At 44.2% G+C, this 25,658-nt stretch overlaps 1 protein-coding gene across 3 annotated transcripts in view; it reads left to right on the top strand.

Annotated features, from left to right (window-relative positions):
- The window catches only part of DENND3 (DENN domain containing 3), a 31,924-nt gene extending 13,082 nt beyond the window's left edge, over window positions 1–18,842 (top strand). For 2 of the 3 annotated variants that reach the window (XM_084220473.1, XM_084220475.1), the window contains 18 exons: window positions 1,060–1,179; window positions 2,070–2,288; window positions 2,591–2,712; window positions 3,167–3,322; window positions 5,128–5,224; window positions 6,489–6,592; window positions 6,879–7,060; window positions 8,021–8,542; window positions 9,367–9,629; window positions 10,104–10,274; window positions 10,690–10,819; window positions 11,291–11,398; window positions 12,210–12,349; window positions 13,529–13,689; window positions 14,628–14,761; window positions 14,924–15,039; window positions 15,167–15,304; window positions 17,423–18,842. In XM_084220473.1, coding sequence (XP_084076599.1) covers window positions 1,060–1,179; window positions 2,070–2,288; window positions 2,591–2,712; window positions 3,167–3,322; window positions 5,128–5,224; window positions 6,489–6,592; window positions 6,879–7,060; window positions 8,021–8,542; window positions 9,367–9,629; window positions 10,104–10,274; window positions 10,690–10,819; window positions 11,291–11,398; window positions 12,210–12,349; window positions 13,529–13,689; window positions 14,628–14,761; window positions 14,924–15,039; window positions 15,167–15,304; window positions 17,423–17,623 — 3,084 coding nt within the window. In that variant the 3' untranslated portion in view covers window positions 17,624–18,842. The remainder of the gene's footprint in view (window positions 1–1,059; window positions 1,180–2,069; window positions 2,289–2,590; window positions 2,713–3,166; window positions 3,323–5,127; window positions 5,225–6,488; window positions 6,593–6,878; window positions 7,061–8,020; window positions 8,543–9,366; window positions 9,630–10,103; window positions 10,275–10,689; window positions 10,820–11,290; window positions 11,399–12,209; window positions 12,350–13,528; window positions 13,690–14,627; window positions 14,762–14,923; window positions 15,040–15,166; window positions 15,305–17,422) is intronic. The other variant, XM_084220474.1, reaches the window with a different exon arrangement.
- Window positions 18,843–25,658: the final 6,816 nt, after the last annotated feature.

Here is a 25,658-nt window from a genome sequence, read left to right as displayed (position 1 = left end):
AATCAGGCTGTGCATTATTAGTAGAGAAGATAACAGTGTGACCAGGATTCAGGCTGGAGTGTTGGCATACCAGTCATATTCTTTAGTTTTCAATACTCCTCTGGGAAGGCTTTGGCTCATGCCAACTATTTGTGGTGTGAGATGATGCCTGGGCAGGCCTGGGAGCAGCAGAACAGTGTGCAGTGGATGAAATGTTGAGTTGGCTGCTGCCTGGATTAAACCAAGCTGAGAGGGGAAACTCACATCAACATTTGTATTCAGTGCTGTGTATTTGTTCCTTTCTGACCCTTCCCAAGTTCCAGCCGGATGTCAGCAGGGTCAGTGATTTCAGCACACACTGATAGCTACTGCAGTGGCTTCTAGGGAAGTAGAACTTCAGCCAAGAGCTCTTCCTTAGCTGCTTTCCTTGACCCTGGGATGAGGGGTTAGGAAGGGAGGAAAAATAGCATAGCTGGAAAATATCTGGGTGATTGGCTAAACCAGCTGGGAGTGCTGAAATGTGCAGCACGTGCAGGACCTGACCCCCAGAGATTTGAGCTGAAGTATTGAAACACTGAGACCTCATTCCTTTTGGTTTGTTTTATTTTCTTAGCATGACAACCTATGCTTATTTATTTTATTCATATTTTTTGCTGTTTCCTGTATGAATTTTATCAATAGTTTTGGTTTCCCAGTTGTATCTACAAATACAAATTCAATTATTTTGTTATGCTTATATTTATTTTGTTAGGCTTATATTTGCATTTATTATGCTAGAATAAAGCAAGTTGTATTATGTTACAAGATGTTTTTAAAAAAATGTACTGGCCAATCACCCTATGAGAATAAGAGGAGACAAGTACACATTAATCTTTCAAACTACTCATGTCTTTTAATATTTTCCTCTCTTTTTATTTTACTTTTCTGCAGTTTGCAAATACCTGTCTTCTTGCTCTCAAAGTTAGTATTTTGTAGTTGGAACTAAAATCCTGAATTAAATGTGCTGTGGGAACATTCTCATTAAGGAGTAAACAGAAAGCATGTGTTATTTCTGTTTCTATATTATCTGTTATAATACAGGTATTTCATATGAAACCACTTCAAATAATAATTCCTTCACGAGAGGATCCAGACAGTCCAATTATTGACTTGGATCTCCATCTTCCATTGCTGTGTTTCAAGCCAGAGCAGGTGCTGCAGGTAAAACTAATTCATACTTTTAAATGTTTTAGAGATTGACAGTATTGATAATTTGCAGTTTAGGAAAAAGAACCAAGATGTTTATTTACTCAAAAAACTTTATAAACCCAGGAATTCAGAATAGTCTTAGTTCTGAATATTAGAGCTATGGGAAAATAAACTATACTTCTCCTTAAGATACTTTGTTATTGATAGACCTGATTAGATTCAAGGATATTACATGTCTTTGCCTGTGGTCTAGAAATAGGTGCTGATTTTTTTAAGAATATATTTTAAAATGTAACTACCCAAGCCAACTGACAGATCTTATTTTGAATTTTCACTATATGCATTTCCACAAGATTTGTAATAATTTTTTCATGTTTAAGAAAGGAGCCTGTGGGAAGGATTGATGACAATTGGCACTCTCATACAAATAAGGTGTAAATGGTGTGGAAATACAAAATACAAAAAGCTATTTGCAAAGAATTTTTTTTCAGTGTTTCACAGAACCTTACAATAATGTAAGCTGGAGTGTCCTTTGTAGGTTTCCTGATCCAATTCCCTGCTCAAAGGCCACCTGTTAAGTTAAATTAGGTTTTTTAAGGTCATCAGTTTTATCTAAGCCACTTTCTCTAAGAAACCTCCTCAATCATGAGAGTTGGCTGCTCTGCCTTATTTTTTTGGGGTTTTGCCCAAACATGCATGTTATGAATAAAAGTATCTCAAATCCTAAATGGTGCAGCTGATGCATCTTGAAATGGGCATTATTTCATTTTATACATCTGTAAGGTGACTACTAAAAATGAGAATTTTGAGGTTGACTCTCACAAACAAATGAAATATTTGCATTTCTTGTGTGCTCTAAATACCTCTTTGCAAACATTTAACATTCTGGCTTTGTTTTCCAGATCATGACCTGTATTTTGACTGAGCAGAGAATTGTTTTCTTCTCTTCTGACTGGGCTCTGCTGACACTCGTTGCTGAATGCTTTATGCTGTACCTTCACCCCCTTCAGTGGCAGCACACTTTTGTGCCCATCCTGTCCAGGCAAATGCTGGATTTTGTGATGGCTCCAACATCTTTCCTCATGGGATGTCATATTGATCATTTTGATGAAGTGAGCACGGTATGTTTCACACCATTACCACTCTTGATTTTTACTTGCAGTGCATTTGTCCCCTTCCATATTAGGGCATATTAGATTACTAAGTGTTTTATGTACTGGGATTAACATCTGTTAAGGCAATTGCATTTATTTTTCTTGAATGTAATTGTTTAGTTAACTGCACCATTTTCTACTTGTGGAAAAAATTTCAGTCCTTTTCTGGCTTACTTCCTTGATGAAATTAATTGTCTGAGAAGTATGTAAATAAGAAGTAAATATTTTTGCAATAAATGTACAGTCATTCTATTTTCTTTTGTTAAAAGGAAGGTGAAGATTTAATTCTAATTAATATAGATAATGGAGATATTTCACATTCAAAAATGGTTGAAGAGGAACTTGAGATTCCAGATGTTCCAGCACAAGCAGCAGAAACTTTCATAAAAAGGTAACAATATCTTGAAGATGTGTCTATCTTAGTGCATTAACCATGCTTGATGCTCTAAGTTTTTTATTTTCTATTATTTATTATTATTATATTATTTCATTCATATAAACCCCACTGTATTTTAAAAAAGGGCAAATGGAAAATTTCAAATAATTAGTATAGAAGTGGCTTTAAGCAGTCATAATCACCAAATTATTTTGCAACAACTGGAATGCATGTTTCTTTTCTATTATTGATGCAGATTATACTCTGAACTTTACAAAGAAGACTGAGTGCACTGTGATTTAATTGAGTGGGGCTCCCTGCAATCTTGTTAGCTTGTCAGCACTTGTAAATCAATCTTGCACTTCTCTAGCTGTAAGATGCATGGACCTAAATTACTTTTTCTTTTTTTTAAGGGATGAAAAAATTGTTGGTGTTAGGATGTAAGTTAATAGTTTTCTTCTGTGTGTAGAGTGGAGGGTCTACAGCTGCACTTTGATTTGGAGCTCTGCCATCTCCGAGCCAGCACAGACCTTGGTGAGCTCCAAAGCCACAGGAGGGCTTGGCAGCAGAAACTGAACATGGATGTGCAGCAAACCATGTTGCAGTTAATTGTTAATATCTTCAGGTAAGTGGGTGTGGTATTTTCTAGAATAAGAGCATGTGGTACTGGTTAAGGCACTTTGGGCATCAGTGAAAATATTCTCATGTTGTCTTACTTTATAGATATTTTGTGGAGCTTAGGTTTTGTTAGGGAACATGAGAAGGAGGTCCTGTAGCCTGATGGAATGTAAGTCATTGATTTTGATGTATATAAACATTATTAGAATATTTTAGATAAAACTCTTCTGCTTTTGAGCTTGTCTTTTGTAGGAAGATTTCAGGAAGAAAAGTGCAGTCCTTGGAAAAGCTTAGGGATATCAGTCAAGTTTTGGTCCCTCTTGTTAGAGGCACATGAATGCAAACCAGGACAGGGTAGAAGAGCTGAAAGCAGGAACAAGAGTTCAGAATACCTGAGTATGTTTGGACTGAGAATGGATGAGATCCCTCAAGAGTACATCACCTGAGAATGAAGGAGGGAGAGGAGCTGTTTAAGCTCAAGGGCAAAGTGTTGGCACAAGAAGGGACAATTGGCCAGGAGCTGGACTCAATGATCCTTGTAGGTCCATTCCTGCTCAGGGTATTCCATAATTCTATGGTAAGAAATGTGGGGCACTGGCTATGTTTGGGACTGTCATTTTAACAATGATGTGGCCTCTTGCTGGAGGTGGTTCTTCCCTTTGCATCACTTACTGAATTGCTCACAGGAATTCTCCTTGACACTTTCAGTCAGAAGGAGCTGGGTTAATTTACAGAGTCCAAATACCAGGTGTCTATTATTGGATCAGCTTAAAGGGGTGTTCTTGCAGGTGTCTGGACCCTCCAAGAAGGGCAGTAGCTGCTGGGTGGGGGGAATAGAACAATCTTTACAGATAGCTGATTATGGAATCTGAGATGCATTTATTTCCACAGTGGGAATTTGTGTATTTCGGTGTTTGGCAACGATAATTCCAGACAAAGATGAGGAGAAATGCATTTTTGCTCATAACAGCTTGAACTCTTTAATGCACTAAACATTTGGCTGCATAAAATGAACAGATGCTTTGCTCTCTAAGAGATAATATGTATCACAAAGGGGTTTATTCTTTTGCTTTCTTTCTCCTTTCCTTCAAACTTTTTCTTTGTTCTTTTTTTCAGCCTTATTTCTTCTATCTCCTAATTCTGCCAGCATCCAGGAGTGAAGGAAAGTAACTTTCTGATGCAATTGTTCTGTCTTCAGCAAATCATTGTAGTGATTTTGTGTGTGGAGGTTCCATGTTTAAAGCAGACAGTGCTAAATTATACAGAATTACATAGAACTATGTACTTTCTTTGACCATTTCCTGACCCCGTATGGTTGGATAAACTTTAACAAGATGTAGTAAGAACCCTGTTTTTCATGTGCCTGTTACAGATGCAATGTGATGGGACAGTATGAGGTCAGGTCACATTTTTCAATTGCCCATGATAGGTGCACTTGTGTTTTGTGCTCCAGTGGGTTGTGAGTGATTCAGGAACTGTGTATGTAAACAGGATTCCAGGATTGAAGCCTAAGTCGTGATTTACACAGATTCTCCATCATGGTTTACTAAGTCTTAGAGAGTGTATGTGAGTTTGGCAGCAGATAGACTACCTTACTTGTAAGCATTTAAATTCTTTTTTCTATGATTCAGTAACACAGACTTGTTCATTAAAACTGAGTTTGCTTTCTAATACTGCAGCACATTTCTATTTTGTCTTCTGATGCTGCAGCATATTTCCAGTAGTACCAGTGGGGGCTGCTGCTATTTCAAAAGTATGACTTGCTTACAAATCTCCAAGGAGATTTATCTATTTATTTATTTTTGTCTCCAGGGAGGTAAAAGACCATCTAAATTATGAACACAGAGTGTTTAACAGTGAAGAATTTCTGAAAACAAGGGCAGTAGGAGACCAGCCATTCTACAAAAAGGTAAATTCAGTGCTGTGATTATCTGCTATTAATAATTTTTTATTTCAGGATTAATGCCAATATCTGCAAATTTAAAGGTAACAAAGTAATAACTCCTATATGAGAAACAGTGTTTGTTGGATAAAGCTTCCAATGGAATGTTGTTGTGATGTGCAAACATTCTTAAAAAGAAACAGACTTAAAGGAAAATCTTAATAATACATCCTCAGGAGAGAAATTGATTGGAAATCTTAATGCTATAAATGAAATGGTGCCAATTTTATGAATTTAAATTTAATATTAGTTAAAAACTCAGATGTACATATTTAAGAAGAGCTTTGAGCAGCTGACTCACTTAAATACCAAATAGTAAAGTGGCAGGTTTGCTTTCAAGTAAATCTTAGAAAATAACACACTATGGAGTAGTTACTAGTGGTGGCAGGAATTATATTAAGAAAACTCAAAAAAAAATCCACTAGAAAGGACTAAGATTTGGAATCTCCTGGACATACAATCGCTGGCAAACTATGCCACCTACTGGAGGAATATTGGAAATTGGGAATCCTAGTGCTTTTGGAGATGGTGTTTTACATTGTGCCTTGCAAATGGATTAGTAAGAGGCATTTGAACATTTATATAATAGACGTGTTGTATTGCCTCAAATTCCACATTTCGTCTTGTTTAACTGTGCAGTGATGAGAAGTGGTGGCTTTCCCTCTTTTTAATTCCTGCCTGGAGTTTTTTGTTGTGTCCTCTATCCTAAAAGTGGCAATTTGATCTTTTTAGAAAGTTATTTCTGGATGACACCACAATAATTACCTGAGCAGGAAACAATTTTGGGGGTTACCAGAAGAAAAGATGATTCACTTGTCTTTTCAGTATGATGGCATAATGTTAATTTAGATTACCTCCAAATTCTTATTCCAAACCATACACAGTACTATCAGCACTTGGTTTAAGTAGAAAAGATAATAATAAACTTGTAGCTCTGTTTTGCTCAGTATTTCTCATTTTCATTTGGTTTCATCTCTTGGAGGGCAGTTTGAGATTACCGTTTGCCACTATGCAAGTATCATCAAAGTCCAGAAAGTGAATGGAAACTTAATTAATTTTCTCTTGAAGCTTTCAATCTTTTTTTTGTGATTGCTTTCAATCTTTTTTTTTGTGATTGCTAAATAGTAAGGTCTCAGGTTTGCATGTGTAAACGTAATAAAAATGAGCAAGACATGCTAATAAAGATGTAAATTTATAAAGGATCCACAGTTAACTCCTTTGTGTCTCACAGGTTTTAGAGACCTACATGTTTCACTCGTTCCTTAAAGCTCGTCTGAACAGAAAGATGGATGCTTTTGCTCGCCTTGACTTGAGTACCCAGTCTGAAGAGGATAGGTCGGTAGAGTTTTCTCTTTTCTTATTTTGGTTTTGAATCTTCTGGTGGTATCAGTGATAGAAGTCCTTTTGTCTCTATTGGTATGAGTTTTGGTCATCTACAAATAAGATTATGATTAATTGCTAACTCTTTTAATTATGATGACTGTAAAAGAATTACATGAACAGATGCTGAAATTGTAGATTTAATACTATTATACAAAAAAGAAAAAAAAAAACCAGGCAGTAATTTAGTGTGTACGTGTGAGTTCTGAAACTAGTGATGTGCTGGTTTTATTTTCCTCAGGTTAGATTTGATGTTTCCCACCCCCAGAAGGCTGACGATAGAGAAAATGGCTTCCAAGCGCATGAGCGCCGCGCGCAAGGCCAGCCGGCGCATGGTGATCAGCATGCCCAACCTGCAGGACATCCAGCTGCCAGAGGGCCCCTCCAGGAACTCCTCACTTCGAAAAGTGCAAAGAGGTGTTGGTAAGGGAACGCTGTGATGGACAAAGACTCTGCTGTTGTCTTTTGGGGTGGCATCACTGAGTAATTTGAGGAGTGTTTGAAGGAGCTGGGGCTGTTTAGCCTGGAGAAGAGGAGGCTCAGAGGTGCCTTTATTGCTCTCTACACCTTCCTGAAGGGAGGCTGTAGACGGTGGGGGTTGGTCTCTTCCACCGGACAGAACAAGAGGACGCTGTCTCTGGCTACGTCAGGGAAGGCAGAGGTTGGATATTAGGAAGAAATTTTTCCCCAAAAGAGTAATAAAGTACTGGAATGATCTTCCCAGGGAGGTGGTAGAATCACCATCTCTGGATGTGTTTAAAGAAAGCCTGGACATGGCACTTGGTGCTGTAGTCTAGCTGAGGTGTTAGGGCATAGGTTGGACTCAATGATCTTAGAGGTCTCTTCCAACCTCATTATTCTGTGATTCTGTAATTGTCACAGAAACGCTATCAGCTGCTGGGAAGAAATGATGGCTGAGTCACTTTGGGCTGGGGCCTGTCTGTGCTTCCCCTGGCTTGTGAAGTCAGTCTGTAGCCTGCTGGAAGTTTTGCTGGACCACAGAAGAATGATTGGTCCCAGCGGGATTGATATTGGAGAATTGATTTCTGTGTCCTCACCCACCTTATGTCCAGTTGTCTATTACCTGTAATTTAAACACAGGCTTAAGTTTATCACTGTTCAATGAGGGTTTTTTTCTTTCCTTTTTTTTTTACACTTTTCCAGAATTGATGTTATCTGATGAGGCAATATTCTCATAATAGAGGCGATAGATACAGAAATGTATTTGTGTCCCTAGCACAGCTGTAATCCTTCTTGTTTCTTGTAATTGATTGTTGCTGTGATGGGGGTTCTGTTTGTTGTTTGTAGTATTGCAGGTTGCAAAGATATTTACACTTCTGCTCCTTTCCCTGATCAATGTACTCTCTTGCTGTTTGTTTCTAGCTATGAGAACACCCTCCAAATCCATCACCACGTTCAAAATCCCTGAAATTCACTTTCCTCTGCTGTTCCAGTGTGTTCACTCCTACTACACAGACTTCTTCAACCACCTCAGCAAAGCGATCAGTACCTTACCCCCTGAGAACTCCGTTTTGCTGGCAAGGTACTTCTACCTCCGGGGCCTTGTTAGCTTGATGCAAGGGAAACTACTAAATGCACTTTCTGACTTTCAGAACCTAGAAAAAACAGACTTAAGAATTTTCCCTACTGATCTTGTAAGAAAAATAGTGGAGACCCTGCCTCGCTCGGAGCGCTTGCAGGCAGACCGCAAACCTGAGCTCAAGAGGCTGATAAGTCGAGTGATGGAAAAACAAAGGGAAGTTCTGAAAATGGATGACCATGTAAAAAATTTTGAATTGCCAAAAACACACATGCAGCTGGATGATTTTGTGAAGAGAATTCAGGAGTCTGGGATTGTCAGGGATATAGACACTATCCACCGGTTATTCGATGCCCTTACAGTAGGTGAGTATGAGGTTGTTGGGGTTTTTTTGATTATTATTTAGCACTGTCACTTGAAAAAAGGAGATTTACTCAAACTCTTAGTGTTGTTTGGTCTGTCAGTGCCCTGGGAGAGCTGAGCCTCTTGTGCCTGACCAGTCTGTCAGTGTTCCATTGTGGAAACCCGTCACTGAACAGCTGCTGCGTGGAGGGTCCCCTGCCAAACAGAGAGCCCCCTCCTGGGTGTCCTTTACCCACTGCCAGCACCCTTGCAGGACTTATATTAACAGCTTAAAGAAGAACACTCTCTATTAGTAAAATTATCAGAGGTTAAAGTCTGAGAATTTCCAGTTGTAATATTTGACTACAAAAATACATTTAAAGCAATATATTAATTCAAAGCCTTATATTGACAAGCTCTAATCCCCATTAAAAGCCAGCTTGAAATAATGATTTGGTGTGCCTAGAGTATGATTCTTACCCAGCAGGTGATCCTATAGGGGAGAAGACAAGTTCAGCCTGTTGGCTGATCCCAGAATTTATATGGAATCTTCTCTAACTTCTCCCCATTCTTAACTCACTTTTATACTGTTCCTTTATATTTAGGTGGAGGTGGAATAACTTTAGTCACACTTTTTACTCAGTAAGGAGAGGTTCTACCTTTGAGGGGGGGAATCTCAGGAGAGTGCCTGAGATAACCTTGGGATGGGGACATGTGCCTAGAATGTCTATATTTATATGCACAATAAAGAGGCACAATCTGACAGTTACTGTCTTTCTAAACCCATCTTCCTGTACAAATCTGTGTAATAGTTTCTCACACTAAAGGGGTTTTAAAATTTTTTTAGGACAGCAGAAACAAATTGATCCTGAAACATTCCGAGATTTCTACAACTACTGGAAAGAAACTGAAGCAGAAGCTCAAGAGGTGAATCTGCCACCAGCAGTAATTGAGCATCTAGATAAAAATGAATGTGTGTACAAGTTATCCTGCTCAGTTAAAACCAGCTATGGTGTGGGGAAAATAGCTCTGACCCAGAAGCGCTTGTTCCTGCTGACTGAGGGAGGCCGTCCTGGCTATGTCCCAATTGCTACTTTCAGGGATATAGAGGTGAGCATCAACTTCCTCTCCTCTGGCATGCCTGGGGATATAGGTTATGTCCCATTCTCCAGAGTGAGCTGGCTCTCAACATAAGGTTTCAGTAAGGAGAGTAGGAAACAGTGCTGAAGTCACTATGAGAGTGATCAGGTAAAATTCTGGGGGTTTGGACCAAAAATTTCATGACTGAAAATCAAAAGGTTGTACTCTCAGATAAATAGATACAGAGTGGATAAGTTTAATAACATGAGCATTAAATGTGCCCATGTGACTGAGGTATCAGTGGGTCAGCTTATATCCACTGTGGAGCCAAGGCTGTATGATGACATTTAAACTTATTTTCATAAATCCAGCTCTGTTTAATTTGGTGTATGGACAACTGAAATAATTAGCTGTAATTAGACAAAGCTGCCCTGTGGGCTGAGTGCTGAATCATCTGTTATCTGGGTACATTCTCTTTGTTTTCTCTTTCCTGTAACTTTCCAGGATGTTAAGAGTACAACTGTAGCTTTCCTTCTTTTGAGAATACCTACTCTGAGGATTAAAACATTATCTAAAAAAGAAGTCTTTGAAGCCAACCTTAAAACTGAGTGTGATCTCTGGTACCTGATAGTGAAAGAAATGTGGGCTGGAAAGAAAATGGCATATGATCACAAGGTATAAATATGGGAATTTGTAACCAATAATATGAAGAATATGCTGTCTGTCTCTGTTCTAAGTAATTCATGCACTAATCTTAGAATTTCATGGTGCTTCTCTCCCATAAAGAAAGATCCAGTTTGGAAATGGGTATCCATCCTATGTCTGCTTTTCATATGGTTTTGTTTGCACATCCTGTATCAAGGTTGTGTCAGATCTGAAGTATTCCTGTAATAACACTGGCTTCTGACTCCCTGCTCCAAGACCTAGCTTGGAACATGGGATGTGGGAGTGAGGTCTGCCAGCAAGTGGCAGGAATTGTGCTGCAGGGCAGCAGCAGCCTGGTGCTTGTGCTAAGTGTTGTGATTTTGAGCATGGTGTCTTGTAAGAATAATGAGCAATAGATAAACTACAGTAAGACTTCTGTCTTTAGGATCCTCAGTATATCGAGCAAGCACTGACAAATGTTCTCCTGATGGATGCTGTGGTTGGTGCCCTGCAGTCCTCCAAAAGCATCTATGCAGCCTCTAAACTGTCTTATTTTGACAGGATGAAAAATGAAGGTCAGTGACAGCAATGCTGCAAAGCCTGTTGGTATTGCATCATCTCTTTCTGCTCTCCCAGTGTGTATGTGTTCAAACTAGTTATGTGTAGAAATACTAAAAGACATTTGCCTGATTGCACTTTCACAAATGCAATTTATTTAATAGTAAGTAGAAAGTTTAGGGTTTGAGCTTTTTTTTCCTTTTTATCCCCCCCCCTTTTTTTTTTTCTTTTTGTTTGGTTTGGTTTTGGTTTTTGCTTCTGTCACCATTTTGGATGCTGTGTTTTGTCTTGGCTTTTTAGACTCCTTGGGTGGTGGATGCCTCTGCTACCAGAATTCATACAAATGGTGTTTGGGCTCTCAGCTAAAGCTAGAGGGAAAGAAAAGTGAAAAATGTGAATGAATGGTATATAATTGCTATCTCATAAGAATTGGAGTTCTGTTTCAGGCTTAAATGTGCGCTTCATTACCTTCTAAAAATCTATTTTAGTGCCTATGATGGTCCCCAAAACAACTTCAGAGACACTAAAGCACAAGATTAACCCCTCAGCTGGTGAGACATTTCCACAGGCAATAGATGTCTTGCTTTATACCCCAGGTAAGGTGATGTGTTGCTCTCTTTAGGTTAGCCCAGCTTTAATTAGCCTATAAAGTGCATTATCTTATAACACCTGGTATTATGCCTGCCTGATGTGTTCATATTCTGACATGGATTGGTTGTGTGTTGAATACTAAACCTGAAAAATAATTTAAAAAGAACAGTAATGTTGCATATTAAGATACTCCAAGGCATAGTTTTCACTGTCTTAATTTGCCTTTCTCTGCACATGTGCCTTATCACAGACTTCAATTCTGTGTTAATGGGCTGATTTCTCATTAAGATTTCTGGCTCACTTACTGAGCCAAGTGGATGGATGGATGATGCTCCCCCATTGATCAATATTCATTGTTAGGTTTTTATTTTTCCATAGAGTCCTGGGGGGGAGTTAGTTTGAACCACAGTGCAAGGAATGCTGGGGAGGGTGTTGGATGCAGTGGTGCTTTTCTTTCTTCATACTATGAGAGGCTCTGATGGAGTAGACAAGAGTGAGTGAATTTATTAGTTGTATTTATAGGGCTTAAAAGCCTTACTGCAATCTCAGTGAGCTCAGCTCTTAGTCATCAATGAAAGGGATTATCTCTGCTCTGAGTATCTTGGAGTGTAAGATTAAATCATTGGGTGAGCTCAGCAAATAGATGACAACAAGCACAATGCCTTGTGAGAACTGTGTCAGTCCATAAGTGATGATGCAAACTCCAGAAGATGCATTTCATTACAAACCTGCTCTGCCTAATAACGGCTTTCCCACAGGTCTCCAAAAATATTATGTGTTCTTTGACTTCTCTCCTCTTCTCTGCTTTACTTCTAGGGCATCTTGACCCTTCAGAAAGACTAGACAATGCTCATCCAAAACTCTGGTGTGCTTTAAATGAGGGGAAGGTTGTGATCTTTGATGCCTCTACCTGGTCTATCCAGCAACACTGCTTCAAAATGGGCCGCTCTAAACTGGTAAGGCTGGCACAGGATCACAGTTCCTGCTGCAGCTGGGTGTGCATTTGTTGCTGTAGCCTGTCTGACCCCAAATCACATCATTCCTTAAGAGTTGTTGAGTTGTTTTGGCTTCAGTTAACCTGGAAAAGTGGAGATTTTTGAGAAAAGCAGAAAGGAGGCTAAATGGATTAATAGTAAAACAAGTCAATGTGGTGAGAAGTGATGGATTGGATTTAGGAGGGCCTGATGGGGTTCTTGGAGCAGGAAAGCAGGGTTGAAATAATTGAGGAGAAAGAATAAAAGACAATTAAAGAGAAGGGGAATCCTAGGAATAGATAAAAATTCACCCATACTGAAGAACTGGAGATTGGGAAGAGGTATAAGGAAACCAGGTAGATGGTATTAAAATAGAGATAGAGCTCTAAAAGAAATGTCTGAGCTAGCAGGTGAAAGGGAGTGGTTTGTCAAAGACCACCTGAAAGAGTAACTCTCTCTGTGAAAAGGGAATCTCAACCAGGCATGAAACCTGGGTGAAAAACACACAGTAGAGAGAACACACAGGAAGAGGGATTGGACATGTCACTTGTGTGAAAGATGAAAGAGATTGCTGTGGATGAGTGTGGGAGAGAGTTAAAAAGGGAGGGGTAGAGCTGATGGTGAAGAGCTGGGTGGAGGAAAGATAGAATTCCAGAAGAGTCAGATACCTAAAAGAAGTTAAAAAAAGTTGCAAGTGATGGCTGGAGGGAGGTAAATGAAGAGTGTGTGATGAAGGAGAAGGACATTCCAGAGACAGCAGAGGAGACAGTATTTTCTTAAACACTACTTTTAGATGAACTAGGAAGTGTGGCTGTATTGGACAGTTTGATTGGCTTCCAATCCAGAGAAAAGGAGCACACAAACCTCTCTAGTTCCCCTGATGCCCTCTGTAACTTCTACTTTGTTTGGGCAGGAAGCACACCTTTAGTCAGTCCCTAAGATAAATTATTAATCCTATTTACTGAAGGATAAACTTTGCAAAGAGATCTGTCCTCTCACTATTTATAGAGCAGAGCAAAGGATAGAACACTGTAGAGCCAAGTCTTCATCTCCTACAGTGATCACCAGCAAACTGCAGCATCTGAATACAGCCTTTTCCATGTTACATTAAAGACTGATTTCTCTCCTAGGCTTTATTTAACCTGAGCTTTTTCTCCCCAGACTTGCATGGTCATGGTGGAACAGAGTCAGGTGTGGATTGGCTCTCAGGACTCCATTATTTATATCATCAACACCCACAGTATGTCTTGTAATAAGCAACTGAATGATCATCGCTCTGATGTTACAGACATCATTGTGGAGAAGAAGAATGGAACACCCAGGTAGATCTAATTTGATTTTCCTAGATCTTGAAAGAATTTATTGTTTTAAATGGGAGGGTTTATCCTGCTAATAAAGTCTTCATTTAGCTCATTTTCGTAGCTCCCATATTGTGTATGTCAACTCAGAATTTCCTTTTAAAATAAAGAGCCCTGTGTAGTTTGGAACAAAGAGGATAAAGGAATGCTCTTTTGGATGAGGATGAGAACAGCCAGGAACTGGCAGCATCCAGTGAAGAACTGATACAGATGCAGTTTAAAGACCACTTCACTTTTGCTTTGAGCACTTCATTGACTACATGTTTACAGCAAGCTTCTGGATTTTTCCTGCCTGTTTATAAAAAACAAACAAACAAAACATTTATTGTTCTGTTCAGGCAAAATGCTTTTCATCCTTTGGTAGCACTGGGAAAATGTTGGCTGAAGGCCTTAACCTGCTGTCTTCCCATGGGAAAAGCAGCTCCAGTGGTGCAGCAGGTGTGACTGGGTTTCAGGAATAATTTGTTTAAGTGTTGTTGGAACCTTCTGAAAAAGGTTTGCTCATTTTAAAACAACAAATGTTAAAGGTAAAAAGAAAAGGGACAGTATAATTTGTTTTCTCAGGTGCAGTAACAAATAAGAACAGTTTGAGATATTTTTGTTCTAACTCAAGAGAAAATCCATCAGGCAACATTGTTCAGAGGAATTATAGGGAATGTTTTGTTGTGCTCTACTCCTCATGCCTGATGTAATGTGCTCTCATTCACTGAGCTCTGAGTTAGCCTGCAGTGTTTCTAGATGATACAGAGTTTGTAAAGGATAATCTTGAAGGTAATTTAAAAATCAACATTAATTTAGCTTACTGCAAAATTGGTTATTTTGCAATTCTCTTCTGTATGTGCACTCTTTTCTGAACATGAATGCACACTATACATCTTCATTTTTAAAATCTGTGCCAACAGTGAAGCATATTCCAGCAGTTTAGATGGAATGGTGATTGCTTGGAACATCAGCACTCTCAAAGTGAACCGTGTCTCTCAGCTGCCCTGCCAAAATCTCACCTCTATGAAGCTTCATAATGACCAACTGTGGTGCTGTAAGTGCCTTCCTCAAATTGTAATAATTACAAAAATCATCTTCACATAAAGAAACAAGACAGTTTTTGGATGTTCCATTTTATTTTGCTTTTTTCATCCATGTTTTGTAGAGATGGAAGAAGTAGGCACCTGTTACTAACTATATATCTTTAATATTGAAGGTACCAGAAGTTGCATTCTTGTAGTGTCAACCCAGGAGTTTGGACCGCAGATGAAAATCGAGCACCACCTGAAGGATGTGTGTTCCTCTTTCCTTGGCTTCCAGCTCTTTCCAGAGGTATTGCACTTACTCTGGTGATACAGTTTAATGGAGGCAGGGCCATGTGACATTACAAGCCCTGGTTATTTTGATCCATTTTGACATTTCTGTCAGCAGTGCTGAAATGTATCTTTCTGTGCTTTAGAGAGATGAAGTGTGGGCCTCTTATTCGGGGAGTAGTGATCTGTACATTTGGAACACCAAAGACCTTTCAAGTACACCTCAAAAGATTCATCTTCAGGATTGCTCTGAGATTACTTGTATGATAAGAGTTAAAAATCAGGTAAGAGACATCTGGGCTGGTTTTTGCCTCTTCTGGATTTTTTTTACTGAAGATTTGTTTGTTTGCAGCTCTCATGGGCTCTCATTGCTTCCTCACTGGGTGGGTGCATAAGTACTCAAGGTTTGGAATGTTAATTCCTCTTTGAAATCGGAGAAGCTAAAGACTGCCTAACACAAATGGCTGCTGCACGTGTACCCCAAAATGCATGGCAAGCAAAACCCCTCATCAGTAGTTAAATGTCTGGTGACATTTATTAGGCATTGACATTTCCAGGGAACTGTAGAAAGTTTAGGTCCTTTGATATTTTATCTCAGGGCTCCTCAGACTAAGCCTTGAAAAAAGGTTACCAGACAAACAACAAATGCCAATTAATTGGCCTGTTTTTGTAGATGACCTTTTCCTTGATTAGTTAGCACATTCCTAATTCAGGACAGACCAAAGGAGCCAATGGATTCCTGCCTTGGCCTCTTGTGTCCATGTCACTATTGGCCTCTGTGTACCTGCTTTTATGTGGTATCAGGAGCTGTGCAAATGATTGTAGCTGTGCTACCACAGGGGCCCATTCAAGGTTACTTTGCAAATAAATAGCTAATGTATATCTGCTGGGAAAACAACTTTTGGAATCCTCTTCTCAGATTTTCCCTCCTTCCTTCCTCAAAAATGATTTTTTAAAATGGAATAAGGAGGTTTTCTCTGTATTCAGCCTCTGATTAGACTTTTGTAGTAAAATGAAAAATCATTTTAGGATATTCTTCCTCAAAGCAGAGATTGATATATTTAACCTCTGTAAGGGAGTGAGAGGATTGTTTGGAACCCCCCCAAGGCATTAAGCTCTCTTTTTTTCTACTGAAGAACTTTGTTCCTTTTTCTTCTCTTCTTTAAGTAATTTATGAATAAGTTAATACTGAGCCCAGTACTGACCCCTGGGGGACACCACTAGTGACAAGGCTCCAAGCAGACCCTGTGCCATCACTCACACTCCTGTTCCCTCTACACAGCAATGAGTTATGGAGAGTGAACTTGCAGCCTGGTAAAGGCTGACAACAACATTGGTAGGACTGTCAGTCACAGGCTTAAATTAAAAACAGGCCATTGTTTTTCTTTAAGAAACTGGGGAGAAACTCCAGCATGCTGTGGCTGTCTGAAATAGGATGTGTTCTGTCTGGCACCTTGGCCTGTATCTTTTATTACCTATTATTTGACCCAGTCTCTGTGGCTGTGATTTCATTTTGAACTTGCTGGTGCCACAGTTCCCTGGAGAGCAGCAGGTTCATGAATTTCACTGCCAGCCCTCTACAGAGAAGTACTTTCTTCTCAGTGAAACGGAACTATTTCTAGTTCCCACGTGTCCCTGACTTCCTTAATTTCAGGGTGGAGCAGTGGTTCTACATTCAGCTTATCTGCTCTTCTGTTAGTTCATAAACCTTTTGTAAAGGCTTCTTAGCTGCCTTTTTTCCAACCTAAGGAGTCTTGGCTTTTCCATCTTCCCTGTGAGGGTGATGAGGCCTGGCACAGATTGCCCAGAGAAGCTGTGGCTGCCCCCATCCCATTCAAGGCCAGGTTGGATGGAGCCCTGAGCAGCCTGGTCTCATGGAAGCTGTCCCTGACCATGGCAGGAGATTGAAACGAGATCTTTAAAGTCCCCCTCAACCCAAGACATTTTCTGATCTTTGCTCATATGACCCCAGGACACAACTGTTCCTTTCTCTCGGCAGTTTTAGTTGCTCTTCCCTGGATTTTCTCTGCTCTTCAGTGCAAGGGCACATTGTGCCTTACACAGGGGTGAGGGAGAGCAGCTCCAGAGCTCGCACAGTCGGCAGCTGAACATTCCAGCATGGGGCACAGGGGCTTTCCTGAACTGAGGGAACCAGAGGGGAGCAAAGACAACCACCAGGAGCCCTCAGCTCATACCACAACAGCTGAGGAGACTTGGAGGTGGCCAGAAGCAATGGTGGCCAAGCCCCTTATTTATACTGATAAGGAAATTTTCAGTGTTTCCCTTTTCCAGCCAAGCATGAGGGAGCCCTCACTGTACCAATGTGCCACATAAACCTCCTTGACTGTGTGCTGGACTGAAATCTGAAATAGTGAAAATGTGGGTTTGTTTTCTTCCTCCAGCTGTGGGTTGGCAGCAGTGGGAAGCTGCAGGGCAAGAGCAAAGGGAAGGTCTACGTGGTCAGTGCTGAGAGGAAGAGTGTGGAGAAGGAGCTGGTGGGCCACGCCGACGCGGTGAAGGCGCTGTGCTCGGCAGAGGACAGGTACGTCCTCAGCGGCTCGGGGAAGGAAGAAGGGAAGATTGCCATTTGGAAGGCCGGATAGCCACGCTATTCCAAATGGGTCTGCCTCCTCTGGGGAAAGGCAAAGACCTGGGACTGTGTTTACTTCAGCATTTTGCATCTACTTCAACCACCTGCCAGTGTTATTGTCTTGTATTTATTTGGTTTCCGTCCCTGCGTTGTAGAAAATGGAAATCAAAGCAAATCTTCCCTTACACCTTGTCCTCCTCCTGCACATTTGGTAAAGGAACAGAAATGGGAGAAGACAGGTCACTGTCCTCTAACTGGACATGAGGTGGTGTGGAGGCTTGGGGTTACCTGCCTGGGGCAGGTCACGTTGGCAACACCAGAGCCAACTCAGTAATTCTATAGGAGCTCTCTCTCAGCAGTGCAAGGTTGATTAAAAAAAGGATTTCATTATGTCTTTACAGCCTGTAATAGGTGGAAAAGGGCACTGAAAGGAAAAAAACAAGTGCACTTGGACTTACCGAGTTGTTACTGTGATCATCTTACTGAGCTCAGAGCTGTGGGTGGGCAGTGTCCCTTACCCTTGGTGGGATTTCTGGAGCTGTTTTGTTTAAAATGCAGGCACAGGCAGGCTCTCCCCACAGCACTGAAATCCCCTCCAGCTGAAGCAATGTATTTCAAATGAATATTTTATTTTTTTAAATGTATTTTTTCTTTGAAAACAGTGCACAGCACTTGGCATTTGGAACAGTTTGTGAAACTGATATTTTTTTTTATCTGAAGCATTAATTTATTTAATTCCTGTATATATTATACTTGCTTTTGGAAGTACCTCTCAGCCTCTGTGCAGACCAACCTCTGCCCCTCCTCCCTTCAGTTCTTGTTCCTGCAATCAGAGGAACTGCTGTTATTTTGGGTAAAACCTGCTTCATTTTTAAGTTCTGCACAGTCCTGAAGCCCCTACTCAAACCCTGGAGCAAGCACCAGGGGCTGCAGCTGGAGGAGTCTCCAGAGCAGCATTCCCTGATTGGTGCATGATGCACGGTGGTTTTTCCACTGGTGACTTTTATCTGCAAATAAAACAATACATCTGTGCAAAACAGTTCTGTCTGCATCAGTGCAGAGTGGAAAACACTGTCTAAAAGACTGTAAATAGAAGGACAAAATGGGCTACTACTTTTCTTAATAAATATAAACCAATGTAGGGCTAAATAGAAGGGTATAAACAACTGGAAAATATTATGACTAGAAATTTTATGACTCTGTATAATATTTCTGCTGATAAAAGTTTTTATCATAGCATGGTAACAAAAATGTCACTTTTTTAGCTTTTATATCAATTTAAGAATATTAAACAATATATTGATACTCTGGCCTCTGTACTTTGTTTGTTTTCCTGTTGATACTCACAAATGATGATTTTAGCACTGACTTGCTCTTCTCTGTGTGCTGTAACAAATAATTGCCTGGGATTTTTTTCTCTGCATATTCTCCTTTCTGAAACAGCTTCTGCTGTAACATGTCCCCTTTTGAGCCCCATATCTGTGACTTTCAGACTCCCTCTTTCCTCCCCTGGCTTGGTCAGGCTGCTTGGGATAAGTGACAGGAATTAAATACTGAATTTACTGAAGACACAGGAGCTCTTGTTAATGAACTTTCCCTGGCTGCAGAAATGAACCAGCTGTACCAACCTGCTGCCCACCTGTTGCTGTCTTTATTGATTTTCATTCCTGGCATACTTTTTAGACCTGGTTTTGTCTTCTTAGCTGGTTTTTAGGTGCTCACTGACCATCTCAGCTTTGCTCCAGGATTTCAGCTGTGGGAATGGACCCGCAGTCACAGCACTGTGAGGTTTTGTTCAGTTTTCAGTAGAGTTTCAGGTACTTCCCATGGGCCCTTTGGTGGTGGTAAGGCACCTCTGAGCTCCTCAGAGCTGCTCTTTTCCATCTGCCAGTGAGAGCTTGGCCAGGTGTAGTTGCCTCTGTGAGTCACTGTCTCCCAGAGGAGGGACAAAGGGAGCAGGAGCTGCCCCTGGCAGGAGAAGGGAGGCTGTGAGTGACCAGGCTCAGCACACCCCATCCCTGTCTGGCCCTAAGGCCGTGCTGCTGTTGGGCTTGGTCAGCCTCTGTCTGAGTCTGAATCCAGCTTGTGCTGCCATCCCCTTCCCTTCTCTCTCAGGGAAATGTTGTCTCTTACTTGGAAACCTCAAATTTAATGTTTGTTCAGCTCCTTTTTGCTGCTGTTTTTTTTTTTTTTTTCCCTGGTCTCCCAGCCTGAAAAACTAGAGAGGAGTAGAGAGACCTGCCAGGAGCCCATGGCACTCTTGGTCTTAGGGTCCAGTTTTTGAAGGCACTGTGTAGAGCAGGGACTTGAACTCAATGATCCATATAAGTCACTTCCAAATTGAGCTGTTCTGTGATTCTTTGATCAAACCAAGGGATGGCAGTGTCTGCTTCCAGAAATAACCCAGCTGTGGAGATGGGAACTGCTTGGAAATTCAGGTTCTTGTGTGCTGGCTGTGATCTCCCCAGCAGGGCCATGCAGGGAGGGAGGAAACAGCCCCTTCCTCTGCCTCCCAGCCTGTGCTCACAGGCTGCTGGGGGGTTTCATGGGACCAGTCCCCATTTTGCTTCAGTGGCAGCTGAGCCCTTTTGGAGGCAAATGGAACTAAACCCCATCTTCACCCCCTGATTGTGCATTCCTTAACTGCATCCATTTCATCTGCCACTGTAGCCTCCAGGTTTCTTCCTGGCTTCTTGCTTCCCTCTCCATGGTGAGTTCTCCAGTGTCTTGGCATAGGTCCCCTGCTCTCAGAGGCAGTGGGTGACCCTGTGCCACCCCAGCTGTCAGGACAGTGACACTGCTGCACAAATGCATAGGATGCTACCACCAGCCACCCTTGTCCCCAGGATTTGGGGCACTGTTCTGCTGAAACTCTTCTCTGGCCCTGCTGGGTGGCTGCTGCCCCAATGTGAGGGGGTGTGGGATGGCACCTGGAAGATGGGGAAATCCCACAGGCACAGCCTGTGTCCCCAGTGAGCTCTGTGTGCAATGAGTGTTCCACAGCCAGGCTGACACTGCTGCAGGGTCTGCAAATGCACGAGGTTTCGGTTGGGGATAGACATGGGGACCATGGGGATGTGGGGATGGGAGCTACCCTGGCTGCTGCAGAGCCTGGAGAATGCAGGGACTCACCCCACTAGGGCAGACTGGGCTGGGGGAGGTATAATACTGGTTTTTGGTTGTTATTGGTCCAGACTGAGAAGTTGAGGCAGCACTGGAGCAGCTCCTCTCCAGGCTGTTCTGAACCGCTCCAAGGCCACTGTGAGTTATTCTGTAACAAGCAACAGCTCGGGGGCTGACCCAGATCCACTGTCCTCACCCCCATCCCAGCACACTCCAGCCGGCCCAGACCCAGCACCCTGCTCCCAGCCTAAGCAGGAACCTCCTTCTCTTGGACAAGGATCACAGAGTCCCACTCCTAGGGCCAGGGATGAGTCACAACCCCTGAGCAGAGCAGGGGGATCACCCTAAAGGAACAACAGACTGCAGAAGGTTTCTGCTTCTTGTCCCTCTTTCCAGGCCTCATCCTGCCATGGTGCTGGAAGGGATCAGGGAGGTTTCCCCTCTTCCTACACGTGGCCCCTTCACTTGTGATTGTGCCAGGTGAAGACAGGGAGGGAGGAAAATCCCTTGCACCTAATCCCCCCCTCACTTTGGGCTCTCCAGGTACACGTGTCCCTCAAGGTGAGGATGAGCCCAAGACTCTGCTGGGCAAAGTGGGGCCAGGAGGGGAGGCTAGTAGCTACTAGGAAGTAACTCAGCTCTATCCCACCCAAACCCAGCACAGCCCCTCTCTGGGTGTCCTGCAGGTGTCTGGAGAGATTCCTGCACCACTATGGAAAGTCCCCATTCTCCTCTCTGTACTGATGAAAAAGCAACTGCATAGACTGTACCTGTACGGTTTATTTTAAGTTTTCACATCTTCCTTAAACTCATGTCCAGGGAAAAGTGTATGGTTGAGCTTTGTTTGGCCAAAAGGGGACTGAGTGCAGTTGCCAGAGTGCTCACTTAGCATGTGAGAGGTAGTAGCATTGGTGGCTTCATTCCCCAGTGTTTTTAAGGCCAAGGGTGAAAACACCAGCTTGGATGGGGGTGCCAATGTGCTGGAGGGTAGGAAGGCCCTGTGGAGGGATGTGTAGAGGCTGGATGGATGGTGCAAGGCCAGCAGGGTGAGAAAGAGCAAGGCCTGGGTCCTGCCCTCATGTCCCAAGAAATCCCAGCAGTGCTCCAGGCTGGGGGCAGAGTGGCTGGAAATCAGCCTGGCAGCAAAAGCCCTGGGAGTGCCATCCGCCAGCAGCCAAACCTGAGCTGGTGCGTGCCCAGCTGGGTAGGGAGGCCCGTGGTCTCCTGGGCTTCTGTGTCAGCACTGGTATGGCCAGCAGGACCCAGGCAGTGACTGCCCCTCTGTGCTCGGCACTGTGGAGGCCACACCTCGAGTGCTGTGTGCAGATGTGTGGCCCTGTTGAGATGGGATTAGCAAGAGATGATTCAGCCCAAACTAAGTTGCCAACAAGACCAACTGTCAAAATCAACAACAGAGATTTATTTCACTGTAAATGTGGGGATACCGAGATAGAAAGAGACAGGAAAGAGGAGGGTGAGAAGGAAAAAGGGGTAAGTGTAGGGTGCTTGGGGTGGAGAATGGAGGGGTTGGGCTTGGGAGATCTGGAGTGGGATGGGGAAAATTTGGGGTGGTGAGGCACGTGGAAGAGCAGGCCTGGAATGAGCTGAGGAAGAGATTAAACAGACAACAGTCCAAGAGGCTGGGCTCCCATAGTGTCCTGTCCCTCACCCTGTGTTTCTCTGCAACGGAGGCCAGGTGGTGCCTCTAGAGGTGAAGGCGCCAGGTTAACATACAGATTAACATCCAGGGTTAACACCTTTATACAGTCCTTGTTGCAGGTATGCAGAGAGGCATTTTCCTGTCTACCTTGTGAAGAGAGGATAGCTTTGCCTTCATTTACCAGCAATGCTGAGGCCCAAGGAGCATTTCTCAACTCCTAACCCTAACTGAGGGCAGGGCTGGGATGCCACTTGAAAATGCAGGCCAGGCCTGAATTCAGCTGCTCCGGGATTCTACAAGGCAGCACTGTCATCCTTCCTCAGCCAGCTCTCCTTGACCGGGCTGCCTTGCTGTTGGCTTGGGGTGAAGGGCTGGGGCCGGCAGCAGGGCCTGCCTTTGGCAAGTGGCTGCCTTGGCCACCATCCTCCTATCCACCCATGCATCCCGCCTTTTCATCTCCCAGGTGCCGTTCCCTCTGGGACCTGCCGCTGCCCCAGGGAGTTGGGCGTCCCCAGGGTGAGCCGGCATCTTTGGCCACCGTCCTGCTGCTGACCCTGGGCTCACTCCTCTGGCTGCCCCCTGAGGCAGCTGAAGGAGAAAAGGCGGCGCAGAGCCCGCCGGGCCCTCTTGGCCATGGAGCGCCATGGCCGTGGGGCCGGGGGCTGCGGGACGGCTGCGCTGCCAGCGGGGCAAGCAGGAACACTGCGGGCCAGGGGCTGGGCAGGATCCGGGCAAGCTCCTGCCGGCGGCTCATCCCCGCAGGGCTTTTCCTGGGGAGGGGCGGCCTGGGCACAGCCAGCCTCCATGCCTCCTGCCTTGGCCTCATCCGCGGCATCGGCAGGCGAGGCACAACCCGCAAACCCCTTTGGCTCTTGGGGCAGTGCCGTGGGAAGAGGCTCGCTGTGCCCCCTGCCGCAGGGATCACTGTCCAGAGAAGAAGGTGCTGGCTCATCGTCTTCTTCTCCCGGGGTGGGAAACAACGGGATCTCTGACTCGCTGTCCCCCTCTCCTGCCGCTGCTCGGCCAAGGAGCTTTCCTCCCTCCCGCTTTGCTAGGAGCTCATTTAGAAGAGCATCACAGGATGGCTCATTGACAGAGGCAGAGCGCAGGTGTGCCAACCGGTCAGGAGCTGCCCTTTCTGTGTTGTTTTCTGTCTCTCCTGCTGAGTCTTTGGTCACACCTGAAATGCTGTGCAGCCCCTGGGAGCCTGCAGCAAATTCCGGGGTGACACTTGATGCGTCTTTGAGGACACATCCTGCTTTGACTTGCTGCGGGAGAAGCAAGGCACTCTCTGGCTCTCTGTCCCTCTGTCCTGCTGCTTCTCTGTTCAGGAGCTGTTCTCGCTCCCAGTTTTCCAGGAGCCCTTTAACAGGAGCATTGCAGGACAGAGAGTGATCAGAGACAGGGCACAGCTCGACCAACAACTCGTCGAGAGACACAAGCTCTGAGTACTTTGGTGTCTCTCCTGTGACATCTTTGGCCACGCAGGATGTGCTGCTGTGCCTCTCTGAATGGCCTTCAGCTGGCTCCAGGACTTGGTTTGGTGGATCCCTGAGAATGCTCCTGGACAGCATGGGGCTTTCTTTGTTCCCTGTGCCTCCTGGAGGGCCTTACCCACCTGGAGATTCTCATAGTGGACCTGTTCTCCCACAAATACGGGCCCAAGCCTGTGAACAGGTCACTGCAGGTGTTGCCCCCATGCCCTGCCTGCACCTTGATGAGCACCTCTGTCTCACAGAGCCCCAGGTGCTTCCAAGCCGGCTGAGTCACAGTGCAGAGCGGCACACCATGTGCAGCTTGCACAGGTGGCAGGCCATGGCCTCCTCAGAGAGCTGCTCTGGTGGGAGTGGCCCCTGCAGGGTATTTATAGCCCCAAGGGCCCTGACATGGACCCGCGACACAATGGGCACCATGTCACTGCGGGTCACAAAGGCCTGGTGGCCATGGCCGCCCGTGGTCCCCGAGGCCTGGTGGGTTCCATGCAGATGCCCCTGGAAACAAAGGTCTTTTTTAGGCCGTTCCCCTCAGTTTGCCTACACTTGTTCTTCTCTTATTGACCTGCAGCTCTCTCTTGTCCCACGTTGTGTGATCTGGCACTAAACATCCCCAAGGAAGCCCTGTGCTGTGCCCAAGTGCTATTGCCACCCAACCCACCATGTGTCCCTGCCCTGATCCCAGGTGGAAAGGTCATCAGAATTGCAAAAACCTGTTTGAATTTCATCTGGCCACTCCCTTTAAGGACAATAAATGGTCTTTGTTAGGAAAGATTAGGAACACAGGGGTGCCAAGGAAAATCACCCTTCTTTAATCGATGTGGGGATGAGGGCAATATGGTCACAAGGGACGAGGAGAAGGCTGAGGTGTGGAATGCCTTCTTTGCCTCAGCCTTCAACAGTCAGGTGGGTTCTCCTGAGGACAGGCAGTCCCCTGAGCTGGCACACAGGGACAGGGAGCAGAGCAGACCCCCTGCAATTCTGCAGGAAGTCTTTAGTGACTTGTGCAGCCACTTAGACCCTGCCAAGTCTGTGAACCTGGCCCAGAGTCCCCCAGGGGTGCTGAAGGAGCCCATGGAAGAGCTCACTAAGCCTCTCCCATCCTTCATTGTCATCATTCCTGGCTAGCTGGGGAGGTCCCAGATGACTGGAGGTGGCAGAGTGACACTCATGCCCTAGAAGGGCCACAGGGAGGCTGTGGGGAACTGCAGGCCTTGAGGTCAGCCTGACCTCGGGGCCCAGCAAGGTTCTGGAGCAGATCCTCGTGAGGGGGATCACAGGGCCAGAGAGGGCAGCTGAGGGATCAGGCCCAGGGAGTTTGGGTTTAGGAAAGGCAGGTCCTGCCTGAGCAACCTGATATCCCTTGGGCTGTGGATGACCCGCCTCAGGCCTGAGGGAAAAGTGGGGCATGGAGCCTCCCTGGACTTCAGCAAAACCTTTGACTCCATCTTGCACAGCAGAGTCCTGAAAAAGCCGTGAGCACAGGGCTTGTGCAGGGGCACTCTTTGCTGGGTTAGGAACTGTCAGCATGGCCGGGTCCAGAGATTGGTGGGGAATGGTGTCACATCCGGTGTTGTCTGGTCACTAGCTGTGTCCCCTGGGCCCAGTCTTGTTTGGTGTCTGTCCTGTGGATTTGGACAAGGTCATATAAGTACCCTCAGTAGTAAATTTGTGATGATGTCAAGGTGGGTGGGGGTGTTGACATGCTGGAAGGTAGGAAGGCTCTGCAGGCTGGCTGGATGGTGTGAGGCCAGTGGGGTGAGGTTCAAGAA

This window comes from Fringilla coelebs, assembly GCF_963513975.1.
Source record: "Fringilla coelebs genome assembly, chromosome: 1".
Lineage (NCBI taxonomy): Eukaryota > Metazoa > Chordata > Aves > Passeriformes > Fringillidae > Fringilla > Fringilla coelebs.
The sequence above is the reverse complement of the archived record's forward strand: the minus strand, read 5'-3'. Positions and strand labels throughout refer to the sequence as shown.